The sequence below is a fragment of the Taudactylus pleione genome, unplaced genomic scaffold (genome assembly GCF_031769625.1).
Source record: "Taudactylus pleione unplaced genomic scaffold, aTauple2 ptg001191l, whole genome shotgun sequence".
Classification (NCBI taxonomy): domain Eukaryota; kingdom Metazoa; phylum Chordata; class Amphibia; order Anura; family Myobatrachidae; genus Taudactylus; species Taudactylus pleione.
In genome coordinates this window covers 64689-90628 of record NW_028285592.1, presented here as the reverse complement: position 1 = coordinate 90628, position 25940 = coordinate 64689, and the positions used below count along the sequence as shown (strand labels likewise).

Here is a 25940-nt window from a genome sequence, read left to right as displayed (position 1 = left end):
GGAGCCATCTTGTCACTGTGGCACAGACGTTTTCCACTTAGCTCCATGGAGACTCTACTCTTCCTGCTACAACCGCTGATACGGTACATCCTGCACCGCTACCCACATAAGTCACCGGCCGGTGATCTCTATACTCCGCTCCATGCTGAGAGTCTGTATAGGCATAACTGTGAGTACAGTAGTACTAATTACATTACTGCTGAATAAACCATCCCACTGGTTAAGTACTGGGCTATTCACTGACTCAGGGCATCCGCTGGTGTGTACAACTACTCTGCCATACCCCCGCCATTAGCACACACATATTCCAACACATCTAACTACACATTCACAATATTTGTGTATGTTAGTGATGTTTGAATTGCTATATTTCTGGGGAAAATACATTACACTTTCCCTAAATTTAGGAAAGAAGGTTAAACCAGGATCACATAGGATACAACATTTTATTTTCCTTGGTCCCTTTTAAGTATGTGTAGACAGAGGATCACTACATTTTGCCTTACAATTTCTCCCTACATATTAACATACAGTAGAAACATGTAAATGATGAACATAAGATTGCATGTATTTTATGCCCAACCTATTGTGGTTTGGCTTCTGTAATTAAGTGCTGTTCCCAAATCATTGTTCCAGATCCAATGAGTCATCTCTTCTCATATACGTTTGTCTTTTGTAACCACTGATGACTTAGCCTTGCCTTAGATCAGGGGTGGGGAACCTTTCTTCTGCCGAGGGCCATTTTGATTTATATAACATTTGCGTGCCTGGTGCAGGCCACGCCCTCTCCATATGATGTTACATAGGGCTGGGCCACAATCACCAGTGATTACAGCAATGCCAGGAGCATCCTGAGGATGCTCTGGGGAGCTGAAAGGGCAGCGGTGTGACCATCTGAAGCATCCTAATGACGTTGCAGGTGGCACTGCTGCATAGATTATGGCTAGCAGATGAGGCTAGCAGAAAAAGCTCTGAGGGCCAGACAAAATTATTTTGGAGGCCTTTTTACGGCTCCCGGGCCTGAGGTTCCCCATCCCTGCCTTAGAGTATTGTCCTATTTATTTATTGCTTGGAAATGTTTTGTTAGCAAAACCTTTTACAGGACATTAATTACACCCAGGGCTGAATTAAGGTCTGTGGGGGCCCCTGGGCAACAAGCCTGTAGAGGCCCCTATATACCACAGTGTCTTGTCACCCTAGGAACATTTTGTTTTCCTTTTTATTCACCTCAGTAGTAATGCCCCTCTTGCAATGCCCACTGTAGTAGTGCCCCTTATGCAATGTCCCCAGTAGTAATGCCCCTTATGCAGTGCCCCCAGTAATGGTCCCCCATATGCAGTTCCCACTGTAGCAGTCCCCCCTTTGCAGTGCCACCTGTAGTAATTCCCCTTATGCAGTGCCCCTTATATATTTCCCCCAGTAGTGGTCCTTATATAGTGCCCCAGACCCAGTAGTGGTCCCCCCTGTGCAGTGCCCCTTATATAATGCCCCCAGTAGTGGTCCCCCTATACAGTTCCCCAGTAGTGTCCCTTATATAGTGCCCCCTGACCCAGTAGTAGTCCCCCCTATGCACTAGTAGCGCCCCCCAGTGCCCCCATGAAGCATCCCCCACCATGCAGTGCCCACTGTAGCGGCCACCCCCTATGCAGTGCCCCCTGTAGCAGCTCCCCTGTGCAGAGCCCCTTACACACACACACAAAAAAAAATCACAGCTTACCTGAATCCCCGCTCCTGACACGACCCCGCAGTCAGCTCCGAGTCCCGGCTCTTCTTCATTATGGGAGAGACGTCAGCATCATGATGTCTCTCCCATCACACGCTGCAGTGGGAGCCGGAAAGCGGAGCTCATGAGTGAGCTCCAGCCGGCTCCCTCCGTTGTGCAGCAGCCAAGGAGAGTCTGTCTGACTCTCGTCGGCTGCTGTAACAAACACACAGCTGCCGCTGGCGGCTATGTTTTTGTCACTGTGTAGTGTGGCCGTGCTCCCTGTGGTGTACACTACACTAGTGGTGGGGACACTAGTGGCAGGTGTTTCAGCGCACCGCTGCTAGTGGGGACCCCTCCGTGTGTGGCCCCCAGTCGCCCCCCCCCTTAATCCTGCCCTGATTACACCATTTACCATATGCTTTTAATTTTTGTGTTGCACAATTAACCCATGCATTCCTACTGCTACGCTGACTAGCTTCCATGTAACATACACATTATGCATTATTATAGAATAAATACTTGCATGCATCGTGTATTTTTTACAGCATAGTATAATCACACAATTGCAGGGGGGGGGTTTATGAACAAATTCCTGTCTACAGTAGGGGTGAGCGGGTTCAGATTTCTGAAATCCAAACCCCCCCGAGCCCCCCCGATTCGAGGCCGATCCGAGTCAGGCTCGACTTTTCCCGCCTGACTCGGATCTGAAATCGAGGCAAAACGTCATCATCCCGCCTTCCGGGTCTCGCGGGTTTTGGATCCTATATAAGGTACCCGCGTCGGCGCCATTTTCTCACTCGGCTGTGGACAGTGAAGAGGGAGGGTGGGAGTTAGGGCTGGCTGGGCTGTGTAGTGTAGTGCAGTGTAGTGCTGCTGTTGTCCATAGGGGCTGTGTCCACTCCTCCAAAGTCCATAGGAGCTGGCTGGACTGTGTTGTGCAGTCAGTGGTCCATAGGGGCTGTGTCCACTCCAAAGTCCTGTGCAGTGTCCCAGTCCTAAAGGGGTGCAGTAGTGTTGTCCAGGGGGTGCTCTGTCCATCAGGGGTGCTCCCCCCAAGTGCAAAAAAAATAAATATTTTTTCTGTGTTTGTGAATTGTGTGCACTGTGGCTGCACGTGCATCAACAAAGGAGCAGCGCCAAGTGTGCGCCTGTGTCCCATTAGTAAAGGGCCGGCTGGCTTGTCCGTTAAAGGGTGCTGTAACTCCCAAAGTACACTCCAAACAAAAAAAAAGTATATTTTCTGTGTTTGTGAATTGTGTGCACTGTAGCCGCACGTGCATCAACAAAGTAGTGCCAAGCGTGCGCCTGTGTCATAAGTAAAGGGCCGTCTGGATTGACCGTTAAAGGGTGCTGTAACCCCCAAAGTGCACTCCAAACAAAATAAAAAATATTTTCTGTGTTTGTGAATTGTGTGCACTGTGGCTGCACGTGCATCAGCAAAGGAGCAGCGCCAAGCGTGTGCCTGTGTATTAAGTAAAGGGCCGGCTGGCTTGTCCGTTAAAGGGTGCTGTAACCCCCAAAGTACTCTCCAAACAAAAAAAAAAAATATTTTCTGTGTTTGTGAATTGTGTGCACTGTGGCTGCACGTGCATCAACAAAGGAGCAGCGCTAAGCGTGCGCCTGTGTCCCATTAGTAAAGGGCCAGCTGGCTTGTCCGTTAAAGGGTGCTGTAACCCCCAAAGTACACTCCAAACAAAAAAAATATATATTTTCTGTGTTTGTGAATTGTGTGCACTGTAGCCGCATGTGCATCAACAAAGTAGTGCCAAGCGTGCGCCTGTGTCATAAGTAAAGGGCCGGCTGGCTTGTCCGTTAAAGGGTGCTGTAACCCCCAAAGTACACTCCAAACAAAAAAAATATATATTTTCTGTGTTTGTGAATTGTGTGCACTGTGGCTGCACGTGCATCAACAAAGGAGCAGCGCCAAGCGTGCGCCTGTGTCCCATAAGTAAAGAGTAGGCTGGCTCATTTCTTAAATGGTGGTGTAACCCACAAAGTGCACTACTCTCCAGCAAAAATAAAAAAATATTTTCTGTGTTTGTGTGCGCCTTAGGCACACGTATATATCAATATAACATAAATGGAGGACCAAACTTTCTCCGATAAAAATAAAATAGGGAAAGATCAAGAACCACTTCCTCCTAGTGCTGTTGCTGCTGCTAGGAGTTGTTCATCATCCCAGAGAGGAACTACTTTTACTAAACAATTGACCCTCCAACAGTCCCTAGCGAGGAGGATGAAGTACGACAGCAGTCATCCTGAAGCAAAACGTATAACTGAGGCCTTGACTGCTATGTTGGTGTTAGACGTGCGTCCGGTATCCGCCATTAGTGCAGTGGGATTTAGACAATTGATGGAGTTAGTGTGTCCCCGGTTCCAAATCCCGTCTAGATTCCACCTGCATCCTCAAAGCAGCGGCGACAAGTGTGCGTCTGTCTGTTAAAGGGTGGTGTAACCCTCAAAGTGCGCTCCACAAACAATAAAAAAATTATTCTTTTTTTTTCTGTCTTTGTGAAATGTGTGGGCTGTAGCTGCACCTGCATCCTCAAAGCAGTAGCGACAAGCGTGCGTCTGTCTGTTAAAGGGTGGTGTAACCCCCAAAGTGCGCTCCACAAAAAATAAAATAATCTTTTTTTCTGTGTTTGTGTGTGAAATGTATGCGCAGTAGCCGCACCTGCATCCTCAAAGCAGCAGCGACAAGCGTGCGTCTGTCTGTTAAAGGGTGGTGTAACCCTCAAAGTGCTCCAAAAAATAAAAAACTATTTTTTTTATGTGTTTGTGACTTGTGTGCGATGTAGCCACATGTGCATCAACACAGTAGCAGCGCCAAGCGTGCGCCTGTGTCATAAGTCAAGGGCCGGTTTGGACATCTGGTCCGGACTGAAGGACGTGCCAACAATTTCTGACAAGTCTACTGTCACTGCATATGATACTGTCCTCAAAGCAGCAGCGACAAGCGTGCGTCTGTCTGTTAAAGGGTGGTGTAACCCTCAAAGTGCGCTCCACAAACAATAAAAAAATTCTTTTTTTTTCTGTCTTTGTGAAATGTGTGGGCTGTAGCCGCACCTGCATCCTCAAAGCAGCAGTGAAAAGTGTGCGTCTGTCAAAGGATTACATCGGTGACAGCATCCAAGTAGGCATGTCAGACAGTCCGTACATGTACAGGCAGGAAAAAGATGCAATTTGGAGGCCCCTGTACAAACTGGCTCTATTTTACCTGAGTTGCCCCCCCTCCAGTGTGTACTCCGAAAGAGTGTTTAGTGCAGCCGGGAACCTTGTCAGCGAAAGGCGTAGGAGGTTACTTCCACATAATGTGGAGAAGATGATGTTCATAAAAATGAATTATCAACTCTTCCAGGGAGACCAGCCTCCAGAACATACAGAGGGACCTGTGGTGTTGGATTCCAGCGGGGACGAGTTAATACTCTGTGAGGATGTACACAACACTGAAGAGGGTGAGGAATCGGTGAATGAGGAGGATGAGGATGACATCTTGCCTCTGTAGAGCCAGTTTGTGCAGGGATAGATTAATTGCCAGCTTGTTTTGTGGGGGCCAAACGAACCAATCATTTCAGCCAGTCGTGTGGCAGACCCTGGCGCTGAAATGATTGGTTTGTTAAAGTGTGCATGTCCTGTTTATACAACATAAGGGTGGGTGGGAGGGCCCAAGGACAATTCCATCTTGCACCTCTTTTTTTTCTTTGCATTATGTACTGTTTGGGGCCTAGTTTTTCAAACTGCCATCCTGTCTGCCACTGCAGTGTCACTCCTAGATGGGCCACGTGTTTGTGCCGCCCACTCGTGTCGCTTAGCATAGTCATCCAGCTACCTCGGAGCAACCTTTTGGACATAAAAACACTATTGTGAGGTGTGACGTGTTCAGAATAGACTGGAAATGAGTGGAAATTAAGGTTTTTGAGGTTAATAATAGCATAAGACCAGAAAAACCCACAAATTCTGTGATTTTAGCTGTTTTTATGCTTTTTAAAAAAAAAATACAGATACAAAACCCAGAACCCAAAACACGGAAGGGTGGTTTTGGCAAAACCAATCCAGATCCAAAACACGAAGAAAGATCCAGATTCAAAACCAAAACACGAAAAGTGGCCGGTGCACACCCCTAGTCTACAGACTTGGACACATAGGCATTTAGGCATTCACACTCTTAGCCCCAATATTTGTTTCTTGCCATACTCTACTACAATTTTACTGATATGGGAACTTGTTATTGACACATTATATAATAATATGGAAGAATATTGGATTAAAAAAAAAAAAAGTCTTATGAAAGGCTACCAATGCATTTTATTATATCTATTAACTATAGGTATCTTTTTAGAGTGCAGGATACCTCAATCGAACATATATTTTGTGCAATATGGGTGATGCTCTTTCAAATATTGTAGTTACATACACAAAAAGGAGAAAAGAAAAGTATTTATATGTAGGCACTCTCATTCAAATTTGAAACTGAAAGTTTTTACTAAGAAAAATTCCAGCACTTTCCTTTAAAATAATATCATATGTTAGGTCTAAGAGACCTATTTATTTATTTAAACAAAATTAACTATTACATTTGCAATGCGATAATTCAATTTACTGCAGGAATGTAACTCACACCTGATTTGTTGGGTAGCCCCCGCACCACGGGAGGAGAAGGTGGATTACCCTTATCCTGTCCACCCCCACCACCCCATAGATGAGGATAATCTCTCTTTTCTATAGGTTAGCTGCCCTGCTGGTCACTGGAATCCTTACCTTCCCACTCCCGTATCTCAGGCTAACCAGCTGGCCAGGTCCCTTTACATAAAAGACCCTCTGGTCCTTACAGTTTCAGACTTATCTAAAAATGTGTCTACTTTATACTATAAGGGCACAGTTGCCCTTATTTTAAGCCTAACTCCACAGGTTTGCATCCTACATAATATAGTGAGGGAGCATGTCAGCTGAGAACCTCTTGTGCGAGCCAAATTTTACAACATCCCTTGAATACTAACACCAGGAGAAATGTGAATATGGAGAGTGGATGATTAAACTTTGTCTTTAAATATCTCAGCTGCATTAGCATATTTCTGTACAGCTGCTGTGCTAATAGTGTACAACATTGAATCAGGCCCTTTGACACTATCAGGGATTAAGACCTTTAGAGGCTCTAAAATATTTTGATGCCCCCATAAATATTTTGCTCCCCCCCAAAAAAACAAAGAAAAGCTATCTCCAAAATTCTTGCCATAGCCTTTAAAAACCTCCAAATTTGGAGAAACCCCCCCCCCCCCGTCCCATCTGGCAACACTGTGCAGCTGCACTCACTCTCAGCCCGGGATGTGCTAAATGCAATAAAAACCCAGTTTTCAGGATTTTACCACTTTTTCCATATGTACCATTTGGTGGCCGCCAGGGCTCCTATAGATGCCTATGGGCTTCCACTGCATCGAGCTGGTATGAGGTGATCCGATCGGATCCTCCCCCTGCATGCCCTGCAACCACCGCGGCACTCTGCACATATGGACTCCCGGTTCATAAACCCGGAAGTCCAGGGCGCAGCGCTGATCGCAAAGGACAGGTCTTATCGGAAGAGATTGTGCATATGCGATCAGTAGGGATGCGATGCCTGGCAGGATGTAACGCACAATGTTAGTACATCCCGCCCTCAGTGGACGACTGAACAGGACAGCCAACATAAGCAAGACAAGAATGATTACATGAGTCTCGGTGGACTGTGTGGCAGTTTACCATTTACCAGATTCTAATTTTGTTGTATTGCCAAGATTATTATATATCATTAACCTAGTATTACTATTTTATTATTATTATTGTATATATCCCCTTTATGTGGAACCTGGTTCAGCTGCACCATTTTCATTTTTGCACCATATGGTCCATGGTAAATCTGGCAATGGAAACTTTCTGTTGTGCATTAAGCAAAATAAGCACATGCTTAGGGCAACAAGGGAAGGGGGTTCCCTTAATTTGTTAATCCAGCCCTGGACACTATACAGCATTTAATTGATATAAATATAACTTAGAAAGGTATTTCTTTGCAATTACATATGTCTCCAATTGCATTATATATAGAGCGTTACCCACTTTACAGCTTATACTGACATCTTAGTAAATCTTATGTCTTGTGCTTACCTTCTGGTTTTCTTAAAGCAGCTCCTGAGGTTTGAAGTATCTCTGTTAGAAAGGTGCAAACGAACAGCAGAAAAATCTGACTTGCAGGAACCATCTTGTTACTGAAGTCTGCCTTAATAGCTTCAACAACTTTATTAAATAGCTCCCAACAATAGGCAAGGCAGGGAGTTTTCTAAGTAGTCATTATATCCTTGTTAATTCCCGGCAAAGCCATTTTTTTCTCACACCCTATGTGTATCATGCAATGGATATAAAAACAAAGATAAACCAGATTTGCAAGAATTTAATGAGGGGAAAGTTTTTTGTTGATAAATTGATGTTGCGCAAATAAATCTTGCAAGAAATGAATTCATGGTTAATGCTCTGGAAGTGATATGTTTAGATCTGCCATCAGATCCCTTTTCTTATAAAGCATATAAGTACAGTATGATGTGACATGGTAATTAATGCTATCCTTAATTTAAAGCGACAGTCCAATGATTAGCAATCTTGTCCATGGAACTTTTTGTCCCTGACAATGCTCTTTTTCTGCAGTATCACATATTATTTTGCATACTCCATATCTCACATATTATTTTGCATACTCCGTGTCATTCTCAATATCTGTTCAGAATACGAGTATGATGCAGTGTTGAACAGAGTTTGTGTAGCATTTATTGCTTGCTCAAAAAAATCAGTGCATGTAAGTACAGACAATGCACAGTTCTACAGTAATCCGGACACATCTACACTTACTGGAGAGTTGGAACTGGGGTGGGAAGAGGTGTCGTCGCTTATGCAGAAGCTCACCTTGTGGCAATTCTCAGATTGGCGTATCTTCAGGGTCAGCCCGCAGGACCGTAACAATGGCTGTGGAACTTCTAAGACACCACCTTCACACTTTCACCTGGGGGGCTTGAAAGTGGGTATTGGTGTGTGTGTGGGAGGGGGGAGTGAGGCAGTAGGCTGAAGTTTTGCCAAGGTGCTGAGAAACCTTGCACCAGCCTGACAGTGAGACAAGTCTAATTGTGAATTTTTCACTTTTCTTTTTTTGCAGACGCAAAGACCAACAACTGAATGGAGGATCCAAAATTATTTTATTGTGGAAATCTGTTAAAACAATTGTTAAAACACAGAGGCAACTATGCCATTATGAACAAATGTTCTGAATAAAAGCATACAAGATAACTGTTTTTTCATGATTTATATAAGTATACCAGCACAGAATTGGTTTTATATCCTCCACTGCTGATGATTTGATTGGCGAAGAGGCTGGTAAGGTCAATTTTTTCACACACAAAGTTTCATGGGCTACTTTGCCCTTGGCCTGTTTAATGGACTTGATGAGCTAGTCGACATGATGTCTCCATAACTCCCCTCCAACCTTAACCATGTATATCAAATGCCCAGTTTTTGAGACCACCATGGATGCTTGCCATTTATCTCCCCTGTGATCACAGACAATCATTTTTTGAACCATCTGAAATGGATCTATTAAAACCTTGTTTAAACTGTTTGTCATGCACCTGTCTTCTTACTAGAGATGTGCGTTGATCCCCATGTTTTGGTTCTAATTCATTGTTGTGTTTTTGTTTTGACAAAACTACCCTCAAGTGTTTTGGTTTTAGATCTGTATTTTATATATAAAAATTTTTATAAAAACAGCTGAAATCACATAATTTGAACTGGTTTTGTTCCTACAGTATTGTTAAGCACAATAACATTAATTGCCAGTAATTTCCAGTCAATTTTGAACACCTCACAGCTCACAATATTGTTTTCTGGCTAAACTAAGTGACAGAGCAGTGGCACAAATGCACAGCATTTTACACAATATAGGACATCTATGAAACATTGCCACACAGCAGTGGCAGACAGGATGGTAGTTTAATAAACTATAAAAAATATTTGTTGTGTATGCAAAAACACAGTCACCAATGTCCCACCCACTCTTATGTTGTATATTAAAAAGGACATGCACAGTTTAACAAACCAAGCACTTCAGTGACAGGGACTGCCACTTTTGTGGCTGAAGTGCTTAGTTTGTTTGGATCCCACAAAACAAGCTACAGTACCAATGGGCTTAAGGCAGATAACAGTGTTGTTAATGATTGGCTTAAGGCAGCTAACAGTGCTGTTAATGATCTCTACAGTGGCAACATGTCATTATTTTCATCCTCCTATTCACCCTCATCAGTGTTACCATCATCTTTACACAATATTAACTCATCCCCGCTGGAATCCGACCACTACAGAAGTTTCTGTGCTTTGATGTAATTGGTGATAAAGGTCTTCCTCATGGAATTTGTAGTTCATTTTGATAAACATCATCTTTTCCACATTTTGAGGAAGTAACCTCCTACACCGATTACTCACAAGGTCCTCCGTGTGCTGAAAACTTTCCAAGTACACACTGGAAGGTGGGCATCAAAGCGACTTACAAGGGCTGCCAAATTGCCTTTTTTTTCTCCCAGTAGTCAATGGGACTGTCTGACATGCCTATTTGTACACAGTCAAGAAATAATACTCCACCATTCTATGGATGGTGACTGGATCAGGATGAGTTACGGTAGAGGTATCCCTAATTTTGGGCAATTCTTTTAGACCTGACAAGATGTCAAAATGTTGTGTTGACTCATCTGCATCACCAGTGGATCTCTTGGGAAAACTATGATTTTTCCTGGCAGCAGACATTGCCGGAGAAACTGAAGTAGTAGACGTTGTCATCTCATGTGCCACTTGAACTGACAACTTGCTCACCAGGAGCTCTTTGCATCTCTTAAGATTGGTGTTAGTTGGAAAGAAAGACATGACATATGACTAGGATCAAGCATTTTCTACAAAATGTAGTGATCCAATTTCGAGATGTTGACAACCCTTGGATCCTGGTGAAGTGAATAAAGGACTTGTTCTACAAGTCTGACATACTAAGCGGAATCGTTTCATTTCATCTCCCCCTTCAGTTTCCCAAGTCTATTTTATGGATATCGCCTGACTCAAGCTGGCAGTGTCTGAACTCACTTCATAGGTGACTACTGCGAATGGTTTCAGCACCTTGCACAACACAGAAAGTATTCTCCATTGCGCAGGACATTCCCCCTCCTCTCCCTATGTCATGGTGTGTTGTATAGGTTTGGATGGCTTGTTGCTGTTCCTCCATTCGCTGAAGCATATAAAGGGTTGAATTCACCTTGTTACTACCTCCCTTACTGTTGCTGAATGGCAAAAATGTCCCAAATTGTTTTGGCCAAAGACAGCATCTCCTGCACAGACGTGTCATTTTTAAAAAAAAATAAAAATCTGCACCACCAAGTTGAATGTGTGAGCAAAACATTGGACATGTTCAAATTCACCCAGCTGTAATGCCCTCACAATATTTGTGGCATTATCAGAAATGATAAATCCTGACGAGAGTCCAAGCGGGGTGTCAGGGACCCATACCCACTATCCCCGATGTGGCTGGGGAACCTCTGCTATAGACAGAGAGCCGTAATACAAATACCTTACTTACCAACTGCCACCACCGATGGAAATGATTTAAAGAGGCCACCGGTCCTCTATTATCCCAATTATTGCACAGGCTCGGCAACAAGATTCCCATGCAGTTAATCTTTTGCTTAACCTCTCCCCAATTGCGCAGACTCAGCATCCCAGATGACCACACACTTCACTGAGACCAACCCTCTGCTTCCCATACTTATCAATAGGTGTAGCGTCACCCTAGCGTACTAATAATCTCTTCAAAGACTAGGTTTCAGAGCATATATGAAATAAACTGATAAAGAATACTTTATTTATAGAAAAAGGAGTACAATGCTTAAAAAGAATGTTACAGAGAAAAGAATGGTTACAAAGGTACTGTACATACATGTATAGCAATATAAAATAAAAATTGTAGAGGTTGAAACTTACAGAAAACACGCAGCATTCTGCCCTGAAAGAATGGTAAGAAATGCAAGGAATGCAGGTTAAACTTCAATGAGGCATTGATCCACCAGTTTGAAACCAGAACCCAGCACTTCAATCCCTTTTATCAGAAGAGCATCACACCTCAGGTGATGTCATACCAGTCCGCTCTGATTGATGAATGAGATAATTGGAGGACAGGAACCTCTCAGCTAGCTTCTAAATCCCTTTAAACTTAGAACAGAATAAGTCTAATAACTTCCCCTGTGGATGGATTACCTACAATATGGGGTGTTCATCACACTGGTCCTTATTTTATCATTTATAAAAGAGTAGATATGATGTGGTTGTCATAGTGCATTCTTGAGATATCTCATATCTTCAAAACTGTATGTCTTAGTGATCTGGGAATCGCACACAACCTGGATGTTGAGTCCAGTTATATGTATATAATTTTCCAAACTTCCAGCTATCACTGATACATCAATTTTATCTCATAAATCATCTCAAATATGACTTTGTTTGAGCTAGCCATCTCTCATCACACCTGAATGTAAGCCTGTGACTATTTGTTTTACCCCCTATGGAGCTGACTGTCTATAGATGCAAAAGCAAAGGGCTGAGCAATACACATGCCCTGGTGACAATTTTACCATAATTGAGTAGACACACAGATGGGCTCTGAGCTAGACAAATCTGTTTAGTATATCCTTACTTCATTAACAGGCTAGTGAAAATATGGCCTGTCCCGATTAATTTCTTTACCTGGGCAAGACTCTAACCAAAAGGCTTCATGCCTTGGACACTTCAAAGAATAATTATCATGTGAGTCATGACATTAGCATCTTATTGATCTGTGAGGCGCCAGAGTTCAACAACAGATTATTATGGAACAAACTCACAATCATATAAAATCTATGATTCTTCACATGGAGTGAGCCATTTTGTAAAACGTTGACAAATGGTATGTATGCCTCTTAGTGAAGCTGGTTATACAGAGAGTAGCCCACCTGTGAATGAGCTACGTTTAGTGTTACCTACTGCTTCTACAGGTGATACAACCACCCAGTGGGCTGTCACAGTCATGTCATCTTTAGTTTGACCAGTACCACTTGTCCACATATTAGGGTTAAGTGGACAATGGGTGCAATGGCATTTGTAGGCCGGATACTCCGGTTTCCTCCCACAATACAAAAATATATTGGTAGGTTAATTGGCTCCCAACAAAAACATGAACCCTAGTGTGTGTATGTGTGTACATGTGGTAGGGAATATAGATTGTAAGTAATACTGGGTTTGGGATGCGCTTCGGGGTGGTGGTGTGGGATATAGGGGGTTGGATGATGGAGGGGAGGAAGGTGTGAGGACAGAAAAGGAGGGAGGGGGGGAGAGAGAGAGAGGGGGTCCAGGTGTGGATGGTGTTGCACCATACAGTAGGGGTACCTGATCATACTATTGGATAGATATGGTAAGATTGGAGGGTACGTGCGCTCCTTGGTTATGTGTGTGTGTATTGGTGGGGAGAGGGAGGAGGGAAAAAAACGGGGGGAGGTTGGGGGGAGCAGATGGCTGTGTGTTGTGGTAGAACAGAAATTCTGGAGGCTGGATGGGTGGTGGAAGAAACAAATATGTATTTGTATCTGTGTGTGCACATAGAGGGTGGTAGTTGCTCAGTAGGAGGCACAGTGCTCCTGGAAGATAAATGTCTCTTAGATGGTTCATGGCAGCACACACTGCCCAGTTGGTGATTTGGAGTGACAGGGCATATCCACAGTGTGGGGAGGAGGGTCAACCCTTTCAGGGGGCTCCTTGACATGCGGTCCTGACTACTGCATGCTTCCCTGCTGGACCAATACACACACACACACAACCAAGGAGCGCACGTACCCTCCAATCTTACAATATACATTGTAAAATCCACTGTGGCAGGGACTGATGTGAGTGACCAAATATTCTCTGTAAAGCGCTGTGGAATATGTGTGCGCTATATAAATAACTGGTAATAAATAATTAACTTTTGCTTTTAAAACGGGTCAGCTGTACAGGGAAGAACAACTTCTTCTGTGTACATGTGCAGTTCAACAGAAGTAATCTGTAATGAAATGTGAGATTGTGAGATTCTAATCTGAAATACTGATGACAGATAAAGCAGACCCAGAATTGTACTTTTCAGTTTGAATCCTAGCTCGTCTGGTAAGACCCAGTTCACCTGGTGATTCATTGCTTTGATGCTTTATGCAGCTGTAGGCATGACAGGTCATTCCCAACATCAACATTTTAATTTGCGTTGGTCTCATAATGACTTCATGAACCCTACTGTAGCTGTTTTTAATCTGTCATTATTCGATAGGGATTTTTATTGAGGCTCCAGTGGTTTTACTGAACAGCAAACACGTACTAGTTGACAAAGATTGCAATAATTGTTCTTGAACCAGCAGTAAGCTGCATCAGGACCATGTTTAAAAGACATTTAATGTATTAGGCACTCTGGACCCTTTTGTTGAAATTCTGCAGTGTGTGTTGCTGATGTTTCCGTAGACATGGTGATGGAAAGGGCCCTGTCCAAGGTCAAATCAGTTTCAGGCAATAATTTTCTCTGAGTGATACTGTTATACATTCTACAGACTAAACACTCTTTTAAGTGTATGATAGTTCAACACCAAATTGCCAGTGCTCAGACAATTTCCTTAACTCCATTATATGGATTCCTAAATGTTTTGGCATGTTTTATTAATGAAAATCCTATCTGCAATCACCAACAGTTTGGGATGTGATTCTGCAAGGTAGCTGCTGGTTTCATAGGTGTCACTAGACTCCTTAATAATGTTGTAAGTTTTGGGCCCATGACACTTAACAAAACTCCACCTTTTTATCATCTGGTACATTATTAACCAGACAATATAAGTCCACATTCTCACTGTAGGTGTTCCAAGCTTCGTTATCACTATTAAAAGCAGTGATATTGACAATATAAACAGACAATAAAATGAGGGCAGAATATGCCGGAGGTGGTCTAAAACCACAAGGCTGGTCTTCATGTCAGTCACACAGGGTTAGACAAGATGTGTTCAATGGGTGTAGTCTGGGATGATTTCACTTTGCTGCAATGGCAGATCCAGCCCTCTTTGTCTGCTGGGTCTTAACTGCCCACCCTTCCGTTTGTTCTTTGGTAGTTGTTTTAGTTGGCTATTGCGTTCGGTGGGACAGTACGGTAGAGCAGCAGATCGGGCGCTAGATTAAAGTTTACTACAATATACAGTATTTGTTTGGGTGCACTCACCTTTGTGTCTATGTTGCGAGCTGGACCACCCGCGGTGTCAGTGACACCTATCTCACGAGATGGGTAGTCAACTTTAGAAGAACGAGTTGGATACCCGTGTTCTTGTGGTTAGAGCATCTGCAATGAGTGTTTTGTTATATTTAGTTGCGTATTGTATGCTCTTGCTGTGTTTTGACACCATTCATTTCATTAGTTAATTTAAGATCAATAAATAGCTGACCATTTTAAACATTTGTGTTGTGTATTTTAGTGTTAAGTTTAGTACTGTTAGTCATTGCTAAGTTATTATTTTGTGGGACTTGCAGGGGGGCACCATTCAATAGACAGGAGACTTAATATTGAAAGGATACAGTCCTTCAATTTTATACAGAACCAATCCATGAACAGTTTCCCTGCAGGTGTACAGCATTGTCAGGCTGACATGAAGTTGCTGTCGTCGATCGCAAGGCGTTTTGCTTCAGGAGTCAGCTGTATGGGGAGGAGGAATTGAGCATTGGTGTCTTCTAAGGGAGGAAGGATCAGGTAAATCAATGTTTGCTGTGTGAGATGGACGGATTGTGGGTCTGCTGTGCAGGAAGGAATGGATCTGGAATCAAAGACCAGCAGTGTGGGGAGGTGAGTTCATGCATCAGGGGTCTGCTGTACAGGGAGGAAAGATCAGGCTATTGTTGGGAATAGAAATCATGGTCTGCTTGTAGGGAGGAAGGATCAGGCATTAGAGGTCAGCTTTGTGGGAAGGATGGATTGTGCAATGGGGTCTCCTGCACACAACAAACAGAAGGACAATGCAATTACAACATAGTGATAGAACTTGAGGCACATATACCAAGGAAACACTCATACAGTAGTCATGTTAGCATATTAGACAAGGAGTGTATGTACAAGACTGTGTCAATATTGTTATACTATAGGTATAAAGAAGTCACTGATTGATTTAATAATTGAACAAGAAAAACACATTTACATGTGCTGAAACACAAGGCAACTATGCACCTGGGCCAAACAGAAGTAGGTGAAAGATCATGGTAGCATGTTTCCTTGATAACGTTACATATTGAATGTTGGCATGGCACAGTAAAGGTGCCCACACACATAGCGATTTTTTTCCCGATCTGGCCAATTCCGACACATTGGAACGACAGATCGCGTAAAAAAATGCCCAAATCGTGAGTCCCCATTCACGATGCGATGCGCGTCCCCGCAGGTAGCACATCGCATCGTCAGATCTGCTGTGCAGTACGGCAGATCTGACAATCTAGGACACAATGCACAATAAAAAAGTCTTGCTGCAGGAAATCGTATGAAGATTGGACAGCACATCGTGTGCATATCGTCTGCTGAGCTCCCGGGGAGAATTTCAAGGGAAATCGGACACATCGTCGGATGGTAAGTATATCGGTATGTGTGTGGGCACCTTTAGACCCACTCGGCAGGACCCTTCTAGATACTGTATGGATGGACAGGTTATATTTGTATAGGGGTATCTTTGGCTAGTGGTTTAATTGATACTATTATTTTCACCTATGGTAGTTTTGAAGCCTTTTGGAATAGTTGAATAGAAGAGAACAAGAAGTTAACTAGATGCTCAGAAGCGTATCCTAATTTAGAATAAAAAATTATTTTTCGCCAACTTCAGAGACAGTGGTAGAGGTCGGCCTTTCAGCATTGCATTTTGGGCCTGTACTTGTATTTAATAGCCTAATTAAAATTCTCCTGTGGAGTGACAGGTAGGTTGTATTAATAATATCTGACAGGATGTATTATAAATATTGAAAAACATTTTGCTGTAGATATTTGCATGGATTGTCCATAAGAGAATGTGTTAGGTGACTCCATGCAGAAAGGGTTAATAGCAGAGCCATTGAGCTATTATCCCATATACTGTTCCTGTGATGAAACTTGTGAGGCACATTATAGCGCAGTGAGAGAGGTTTATGCTGCAGAGATTTTGTTAATAAAAGAATATCTAAGGGATCAACCTCATCCAATTCTTTATCCTACTTTTCATTCTGGCACAACTTCAGTGACATGGGGGAATGTATTAACCCCCAATTTTTAAAAATGAATTTGTTTCTGGTGAGTTTCAAGTCGCTGTACAGTATGTAATGAAATGTGACTATAGGTTAATGTGATACCCCGCTATGTGATGTAAAGGGTGAGATGTGATATTACTATACCTTACCAGGTAAGGATGGATCGATGCACCCTGTTTTGGTTTTCTTGTTCCTCTGGATACATCAGAGAGGTTAGGAGGATTGCTCCACTGACAACTAATTCACTCGTTGTTATCACAAAATGTTTCTTTATTACAAGAAAACTACCTCTTCAGTTCAGTCTAAGTAATCACAGTTACAAGAACATGTTTTCAGAACACAAACTCCAGAAAACATTAGTTTCACAGATAAATATATATATATTGTTCTCCAACCACAAAGAGAATGTTTTATTTTTCAGGAATGCAGGAACCAGGCTGCGGGGATGGAAAAGGTTAAGTTTACAAAGCCCTATATACTGTAACACTTAAGGACATTAAACTAATGTAAAACTAACAATACAATAATTGCAATTTAGCCACAAAATACCTGTTTTCAGTTTCCTCACTCAATATATTTATATATATATTAATAGAATAGGATTTAATTAAACTCAATGTGAATTATAACCTTCTACGAAGCAATCTGCCTCATATATATATATATATATATATATATATATAAAGAAAGATCCATGCTCAACATGTAAATCAGCACTACCACAGGCAATACAATAATTGCAAATTGAGACTGTGTGAGACCAGTACTTATAGTATTGTGTTTATTTAGCTACAATGGGTCATAATTGGGAGTAATAGGGCTCCTAATTATTGTTAGTTATTATCAAGGTTAGTGATGCTGTTTTGCAGTATATACTGCCTCTTAAGTTGGGTACACACTAGGTCGATGGGTCTGCTGACCTATCTGACAATTGGTAACTGTATACCGATGTGCCGAGCTTGACAGCTCAAATGGGTGGGAGTGTCGCCCATACACACCAGCAGATGGGTGATATATCTCTCAGATATTTCTGCCCTCTGCTGTGCTGCACAGCAGATCAGATAGGTCTGTGAACAACGACGTTCACAGACATATTCGCTGTACAGTCGGCGATGCATTATAGATATATATCGCCTGTTCAAACGAACGAGTTGTATATCTATCAGTGTGTACCCAGCTTTACTCTTCACTACAATAGAATGTAAATAAACAAGGATTGACTTTCAGTTTATTTGAGCAGTTATAATTCTTTATATGGTGGCCAAAGAAATGTCAATAAGAACTGCTCTTCCCTTCGTAAAATAAGTTAAGCGATCATTGTAGAAGTTAAGTTCTTAGGGTTCATATATAGGCACGAAGATAGCTTAAAAAAATTTGACAAACATGAATGTTTAGCTGTTAACTGATTTAATCATAATAACAATCACAACAATGTAATAGTAAGAACTGCAGTTCCTGAAATAAATTATACAAATGTTACATAGCATGCAAATTGTAACACCCATAAATAAAATAGAACATCAGTGTAGATCTTTGTGTTAATCCCTTCAGGGAAAGGGGCCTATTCATCAACACTAAAATAACGTTTTTAAGGACATTTTCCTTAAATAACGTTATTTTGGTATTCATGTAGCCACTTAGCACAGGAGATATCACAGATATCTCCTTGCTAAGTTCCCCTGCGTTAATTTCCACACTCCCCATACATTAGTATGGGGATGTGGAAATTGTGGTATTCATCAAATTCCGAAAATTATACATTTTCGGAATTTGATGCAGTTACTATTCGCCTCTGTGAGGTGGCGAATAGCAGGTGAAACTTACCTGTATCCGTGTGTGCAGGTCCCCCGATGAGTCCCTCCGGCGCTCTGCTCCGTCCTCAGGCTCCGGAGGCTGGTCGGACATGTGTGCTCCCCAGCAGAGCACAAGAAAGTTTAGACCAAAAAAAAAGTTGTTTTTTTTTTCTAATCTGTCATGTGGTCTACTGGGAAACCACATGACAGACCAGCAGGACGGAGCCGGAGGCTGCTGCGCGGACAGGTAAGTCGGGGGGAGGGAGGTGAGCGGAGGGGGAAGGGGGGTGTTTCACACAAACTTAACGCATCTGTAGGCAGTGCCGTGCATGCGCTGGTTTACAGATGTAACAGCGCATGCGCAGCACTGTTTCCAGATGCGATAAGGTAGTGTAGGCAGGGAAAAGTATCTATTTCCCAAAAAGCTGTCATCACAAAAATGACAGCTTTTCGGAATAGATACTTATGGAGAGGTGGAATGATGAATTCCATCTATAATTAGGTAGAACTCCATGCGAGTTCTAAAGCTAATTATCTCCAGAGAATTTTTAGGTTTAATGAATAGGCCCCAAAGACTGGTGATTACCAAAAAGTAAATTATTCAGCACAAGAAAAAAAAAAGTTCCATAGTAATAAATAGTGAGCCGTGATCCAGAAATAAAAAATATATAAAAAATATTCCTTGCACAATAATGGACACAAGAGTCTCTCTCCCAGGGTAGGATTACTGTGGGTCCCCAGTAATAATAGGGTCACTCATCACTCAAATCATACCAGCCTTGTGGTAAAAAGTAAAGTCCCAAAGAATGAGGGAGCGTGGCCGCCTGTCCTGCACGAACCTAAATGCGGCTCCAGGGAAGCTGACCGGGCACACAATTAGCCAAGAATGGATACCGCAACCACTTTTCCACATGGAACCACTGTGATAGTTGGAAGGTCTGCAGAAAGCTTGTAACCCGGCCGCTGTCACACTGCTTGTTATCAGTAGCGGTGACCAGTTGGCAGGACATAATAACAATGAGCTCCGCACTCCATATAATTGATGATCACACCTCACAGAAGCAGCAGGAGATTTTATGGGTAGAAGCTGGTTATCCAAGGAACATCAGCAGTTTAGCATAGAATCCTTGACGCATTCACCCCCTTAGCAGAGTTTTTTTCAAAAGGCTTTAAGAAGCAACTCACTGAATTATTAATGTTTGCTAAGGATGCATCTGTGATTGATGATGAATTATTCAATATTCTAATCCCACAATTTCCTATCACACCAGTGATTTATACCCTTCCAAAAATCCACAAGGGCATTTTACCACCCCCTGGTCAACCGATCATATTGGCCAGAGGGTCATTGTTTAAGCTATCATCTATCTGGCTGGACTCAATATTGCAACCATTGGTACAGAACCATGTGCATTTTTTACTTAATAGTACATCGCTTTTGAATAAGCTTAAAGCATTTGATACCTTGCGTAATAATGTGTGGTTTATAATGGCTGATGTGTCAAGTTTGTACACCATAATCCCCCATTCGGAGGGTATGAGTGCCGTCTGACAATTATTGATTGAGATATACACAAAAAGAGATACAAGTGCACAACTCCAAATTAACTGATTATATATAAATACATTTTGTAGTTAATAGAGGTTTTTGGCATAATCGTGGTCAAGGTTATGGGCCTGCCCACCACATCCAGGTAACCTCTGTAGGGTAGGTCCCTAACATACTAGGGTAGGCCCATAACCTTGACCAAGATTATGCCAAAAACCTCTATTTACTGCAAAATCCACTTATTTATATACAGTGCACCCGGAAAGTATTCACAGCGCGTCACTTTTTCCACATTTTGTTATGTTACAGCCTTATTCCAAATGAAATAAATTATTTTTTCTCTTCAAAATTCTACACACAATACCCCATAATGACAATGTGTAAAAAGTTTGTTTTAGAGATTTTTGCAAATTTTATAAAAAAACAATAACTAAGAAATCACATGTACATAAGTATTCACAATCTTTGTTCAATACTTTGTTGTTGCACCTTTGGCAGCAATTACAGCCTCAAGTCTTTTTGAGTATGAAGCCACAAGCTTGGCACACCTATCTTTGGGCAGTTTTGCCCATTCCTCTTTGCAGCACCTCTCAATTTCCATCAGGTTGGATGGGAAACGTCGGTGCACAGCCATTTTCAGATCTCTCCAGAGATGTTCAATCGGATTAAAGTCTGGCTCTGGCTGGGCCACTCAAGGACATTCACAGAGTTGTCCTAAAGCCACTCCTTTGATATTTTGGCTGTGTGCTTAGGGTTGTTGTCCTGTTGAAAGATGAACCGTCACCCCAGTCTGAGGTCAAGAGCGCTCTGGAGCATGTTTTCATCCAGGTTGTCTCTGTATATTGCTGCATTCATCTTTCCCTCTATCCTGACTAATCTGCCAGTTCCTGCCGCTGAAAAACATCCCCACAGCATGTGATGCTGCCACCACAATGCTTCACTGTAGGGATGGTATTGGCCTGGTGATGAGCGGTGCCTAGTTTCCTCCAAACATAACGCCTGGCATTCATGCCAAAGAGTTCAATCTTTGTCTCATCAGACCAGAGAATTTTGTCAAGTGCATTTTGGCAAACTCCAGGTGGGCTGCCATGTGCTTTTTACTAAAACGTGGCTTCCGTCTGGCCACTCTACCATACAGGCCTGATTGGTGGATTGCTGCAGAGATGGTTGTCCTTCTGGAAGGTTCTCCTCTCTCCACAGAGGAATGCTGTAGCTGTGACAGAGTGACCATTGGGTTCTTGGTCACCTCCCTGACTAGTGCTCTTCTCCCCCGATCGCTCAGTTTAGACGGCTAGCCAACTCTAAGAAGAGTCCTGGTGATTCCGAACTTCTTCCATTTATGGATGATGGAGGCCACTGTGCTCGTTGGGACCTTCAAAGGAGTAGATATTTTTCTGTGCCCTAACCCAGATTTGTGCCTCGAGACAATCCTGTCTCGGAGGTCTACAGACAATTCCTTGGACTTCATGCTTGGTTTGTGCTCTGACATGCACTGTCAAGTGTGGGACCTTATATAGACAGGTGTATTGCTTTCAAAATCATGTCCAATCAACTGAATTTACCACAGGTAGACTCCAATTAAGCTGTAGGAACATCTCTAGGATTATCAGTGGAAACAGCATGCACCTGAGCTCAATTTTGAGCTTCATAGCAAAGGCTGTGAATATGTATGTACATGTGATTTTTTATTTTTATTAAATTTGCAAAAATCTCCAAAAAACTTTTTACATGTTGTCATTATGGGGTATTGTGAGTAGCATTTTGAGGAGAATAATGAATTTACTGCATTTTGTAATAAGGCTGTAACATAACAAAATGTGGAAAAAGTGAATACTTTCCGGATGCACTGTATATTCAGTTAATTTGGAGTTGTGCACCTGTATCTCTTTTTGTGTATATATCAATGGTCTCCACAGGTAGCACCTCCAATTATATATAAATATATATATATACATAGATGTTTAGGGTGTGCATGCAATCTTAGGCCCATTTTCTATGTAACTATTGATTGAAAATTAACTATTTGATTCTAGCCAGATCAATGTTTATGTGATGTTACTTGAACTTATCTTAACAAAAAACTTCTTCATGTTTGATAACGTGTTCTATCAACAGATCACGGGCTGCACTATGGGGTCATCAGTGGCACCAGCGTGCGCTAACTCTTACATGTTTAGGATTTAAGATAAAAAAAATTTTCAGGATGATGACATTAGCACTGATATTTTAAATTTACACGCGCTTCATTGACGATTTGCTTATTTTATGGAAAGGGACCAAAGATAAATTTACTAACTTCATTGAGGCCCATAATGCTACAGCAAACCCTATGACATTCACATTTAATATAAGTCAGGAGTGCATTGACTTCCTTGATATTAGACTGGCCAGAGAAGGGAATAAAATGACAAAAACCTTGTTTTCTAACCGACGGACCAAAACATACTACTACAGTACCAGAGCCGCCACCCAAAAAAATTAAAACCTGGTTTGCCATATTCGCAAATGATAAGGGCACTTAGAATACATAGTGATAGGGGAAAGGCTTCCCACCAACTTGATGAGATGGTGGAGAAATTTTCCTCTAGAGGCTACAATAGACACCAACTGAATATAATTAAACAAAAGGTACTATTATTGAATAGGGAGGATTTGCTTTGTAAAAAACCTAGCATTAATCGGATGAATAGATTGCCATGGGTAACTCGATATAACACACACTCACCTATTATTAATGAGACCTCAAAGAAACTATGGCCGTTAATCTTGTCCCACTCATATCTCGGTTTGGGTAATATAAACCTTATGCCATGTTACTCCAGAGGCAAAAACCTTAAGGATTTTTTGGTCAAAACTAACTATAGTTCTAAAGATTCCTTGGCCCCTTTGCATTTTCTTTCTATTAAGCAATTTGATTGTTTTAGGTGCACATGTGTCACATGTAAATTCTTAATCCCAGGCAATTCTTTTAATCTTCCGCATATGGGTAAAACATTTTTGATTCAGCACATCTTACGTGTAACAGCACATTCGTGATTTATCAAATTTGTGTCCCTTTGGACTTTCCTATGTAGGAAAAACACAGCGTAAATTCAAGGAGAGAATGGCAGGACACCGGTCTGCCGTTAATGCGGCCCACCTAAACGGAACTAATGATCAACCTGTAGCTAGACATTTCCAAGAGCAAAAACATCACTCAGTGTCACTAAAATATCGGATGATCGCTCATATCCCACCGTTATCCACGAGGGGGAGATCGGGAAAAACTATTGTTAAAACTATTGTTAAAACGGGAGGCACAATGGATCCTAAAACTAGATGTTACACAACCTAAGGGGCTATATGACAACATTTCATTTGTCGGCTTTTGCTAACCATAATGTGCTGAGGCTTGTTACAACTGAATAGGCAGAACACTTGGTACAATTGATCAGGTCAGACTGAAGTTCCCTTTAGAGGTACTTGTGATTTTTGAATATATCCGAGTGACTGAGTTTTATTATTCTTTTTCATAAATTTGGATAATCAGCATGATTTCAATTTTATTATTGGAATCTATGGATGGTTGGCTGTGGAGTGCTGTGATCATCATTAGGGCCCTTGATACTATTTCGGACTATTGTATGGTTACTATCTTCCCCCTCTGTTTCGTCACTTCAGGTCTGGTTGGAAATAGTTTAGGCTTCAATCTAGTGATGACTCAGTGTACTGTCTCTAGATCTACCCGTCTCTGTGAATTATCTCCATGGGACTAATTAGTGGGGACTGCATGTATGTTCTTGTAAGATACCATTGTTTTAAAGTATCCTGGAATATGTGTAATGTTGCGGCTTTCTTGAAAAATGCCTGTGGGTATTCTATACATTCATATTCACTAAGCATATGAAATATTCTTCATTATTCTTCATTATTATATAATGTATATTTGTATAATTCTGTCCTTTGTCTAATTGATTACACTTGAAGGTCATAATGTGAATGTGCTGTTTAATCTCTTATTATTAGTACTTTATTGCTACATGTATTATTGTTATGATGTATATTCAGTAAGGCATTTGTTGTTTCAACCTTGCATTGATCTTGTTAGCATCCGTATGGCTGTATTGAAATTGTGTATTGCTGCATAGTAACAGGTTTGGAGGTTCACGTGGTGTGCGCCGTCTGGAGGAACTGGATGATGTCATCAATACCAGTCGAATCTCATGGACAGGAGCGACAAGCGTCCCACTGGAAAACACCACTGATTACACACATGGTGTTTGGTGATGGGGTATATAAGGTACGATATGTTGTAATATGCTTTTTATCCTGAAGACAGTTATAAAACTGAAGCGTCAATACTACGTCCATCACCTGCTGTATTTGAATTTTTGTCTGTGAGTGCTGCACCCTTGTGAACTATGTTTATGTCTATTTGTGGAGGCAAAGCTGCCTTTTTTCTGCATCTGAGTGCTGGTCCTATGTATTACTATATATATATATATATACAATGTAGAATCATCGTTGATTTCCCTATATTATAGATTCTTTGACTTTATCCAGAGGTGTCTTCCCAGAGTCTGATGGGCATTCCCTCCTTGCAGCATTGCGGTCACCTTTCCGTTGGTACTGGTGGTAACACAGGGTCCGGTCTCTTCCTCCTGGAGATGGGCTGGGGTATAGTCAGCAATACAACACTCCCAGCAGTCCTGGCGGACAAATATCCAGCAGCAGAGTCCTCCAGTCTTCCAGTTGTTCCCTCCTACACCTTTCCCTGGCAGCAGCAGAGGCTCTCAGGTCCTCACAGGGGGTCTTTTGACACGGGTGCCTTCCACGCTGCCTGCATCCATTGGGTCTTCTTACGTCTCTTGTTCCAAGGGTACTCCAGTAGTCAGTGGCAGCAGCGGTTCCTCTCAGCGGCAGTCAGGCTGCTCCAGCACTCCAGCAGCAGTCCAGGTAACAGCCTATGATGCCTCTCTGTTAGTGGCAGTTCTTCCTGCTGGTCTTCATCTGGGGCTGGGAGCAGCAGCAGCTTTCCTCCAAGAGTGATACACAGCAGTAGCATCAGCAGCATCCTATGTTCAGGGTCCTGGCAGGAGGTATTGCGCTGGCTTACCGCAGCCGAGATTCGCTTAACTGAGGCAGCTCCCTGTGCCCTCAGTCATTTCCCCTTCTGCAGGTACACTCAACTCTTTTCTGGCTACATGGCAGCTCCGCTCCCCATCTCCCACTGCAGGTGATGAACTGCTTGTTGTTACATACTGGAGCTGTTTCACTGGCATGTTCCCATCAGTGTTTCCCATTTCACTTTAGGGCTGCCTTCCTTTATTTTCTCCTGGTAATCGTCCCCACCTCTGCTGCCCCAGCCTCTCCCTTGTCACTGGCTTAGGGGCCCCAGCAACAGCCAGCCCCTAGGCTCTTCTGCCCTGGAACCTCCTCCTCCAATGGGTCCTCTGAGATTTTCCCTGACTTTGTTACTGGCCAAGACAGAGTTCTCCCACTCCCAACAGAGCATGCTCTGGGCTTAGGGGTGAAGAGAAGGTCACAGTCTATGGGGCATGTAGAATGTAATAATAAAAAA

The 25940-nt window shown here is 42.4% G+C and overlaps 1 protein-coding gene across 1 annotated transcript in view; it reads right to left on the bottom strand.

Annotated features, from left to right (window-relative positions):
- LOC148451044 (uncharacterized) overlaps positions 1–25940 on the bottom strand; it is a 104499-nt gene that overhangs the window by 57062 nt on the left and 21497 nt on the right. The window contains exons 6-7 of the mRNA XM_088462346.1: positions 8576–8689; positions 7841–7952 (exon numbers count right to left, since the gene is read on the bottom strand). Of these exons, the coding sequence (XP_088318472.1) occupies positions 7841–7952; positions 8576–8689 (226 nt within the window). The remainder of the gene's footprint in view (positions 1–7840; positions 7953–8575; positions 8690–25940) is intronic.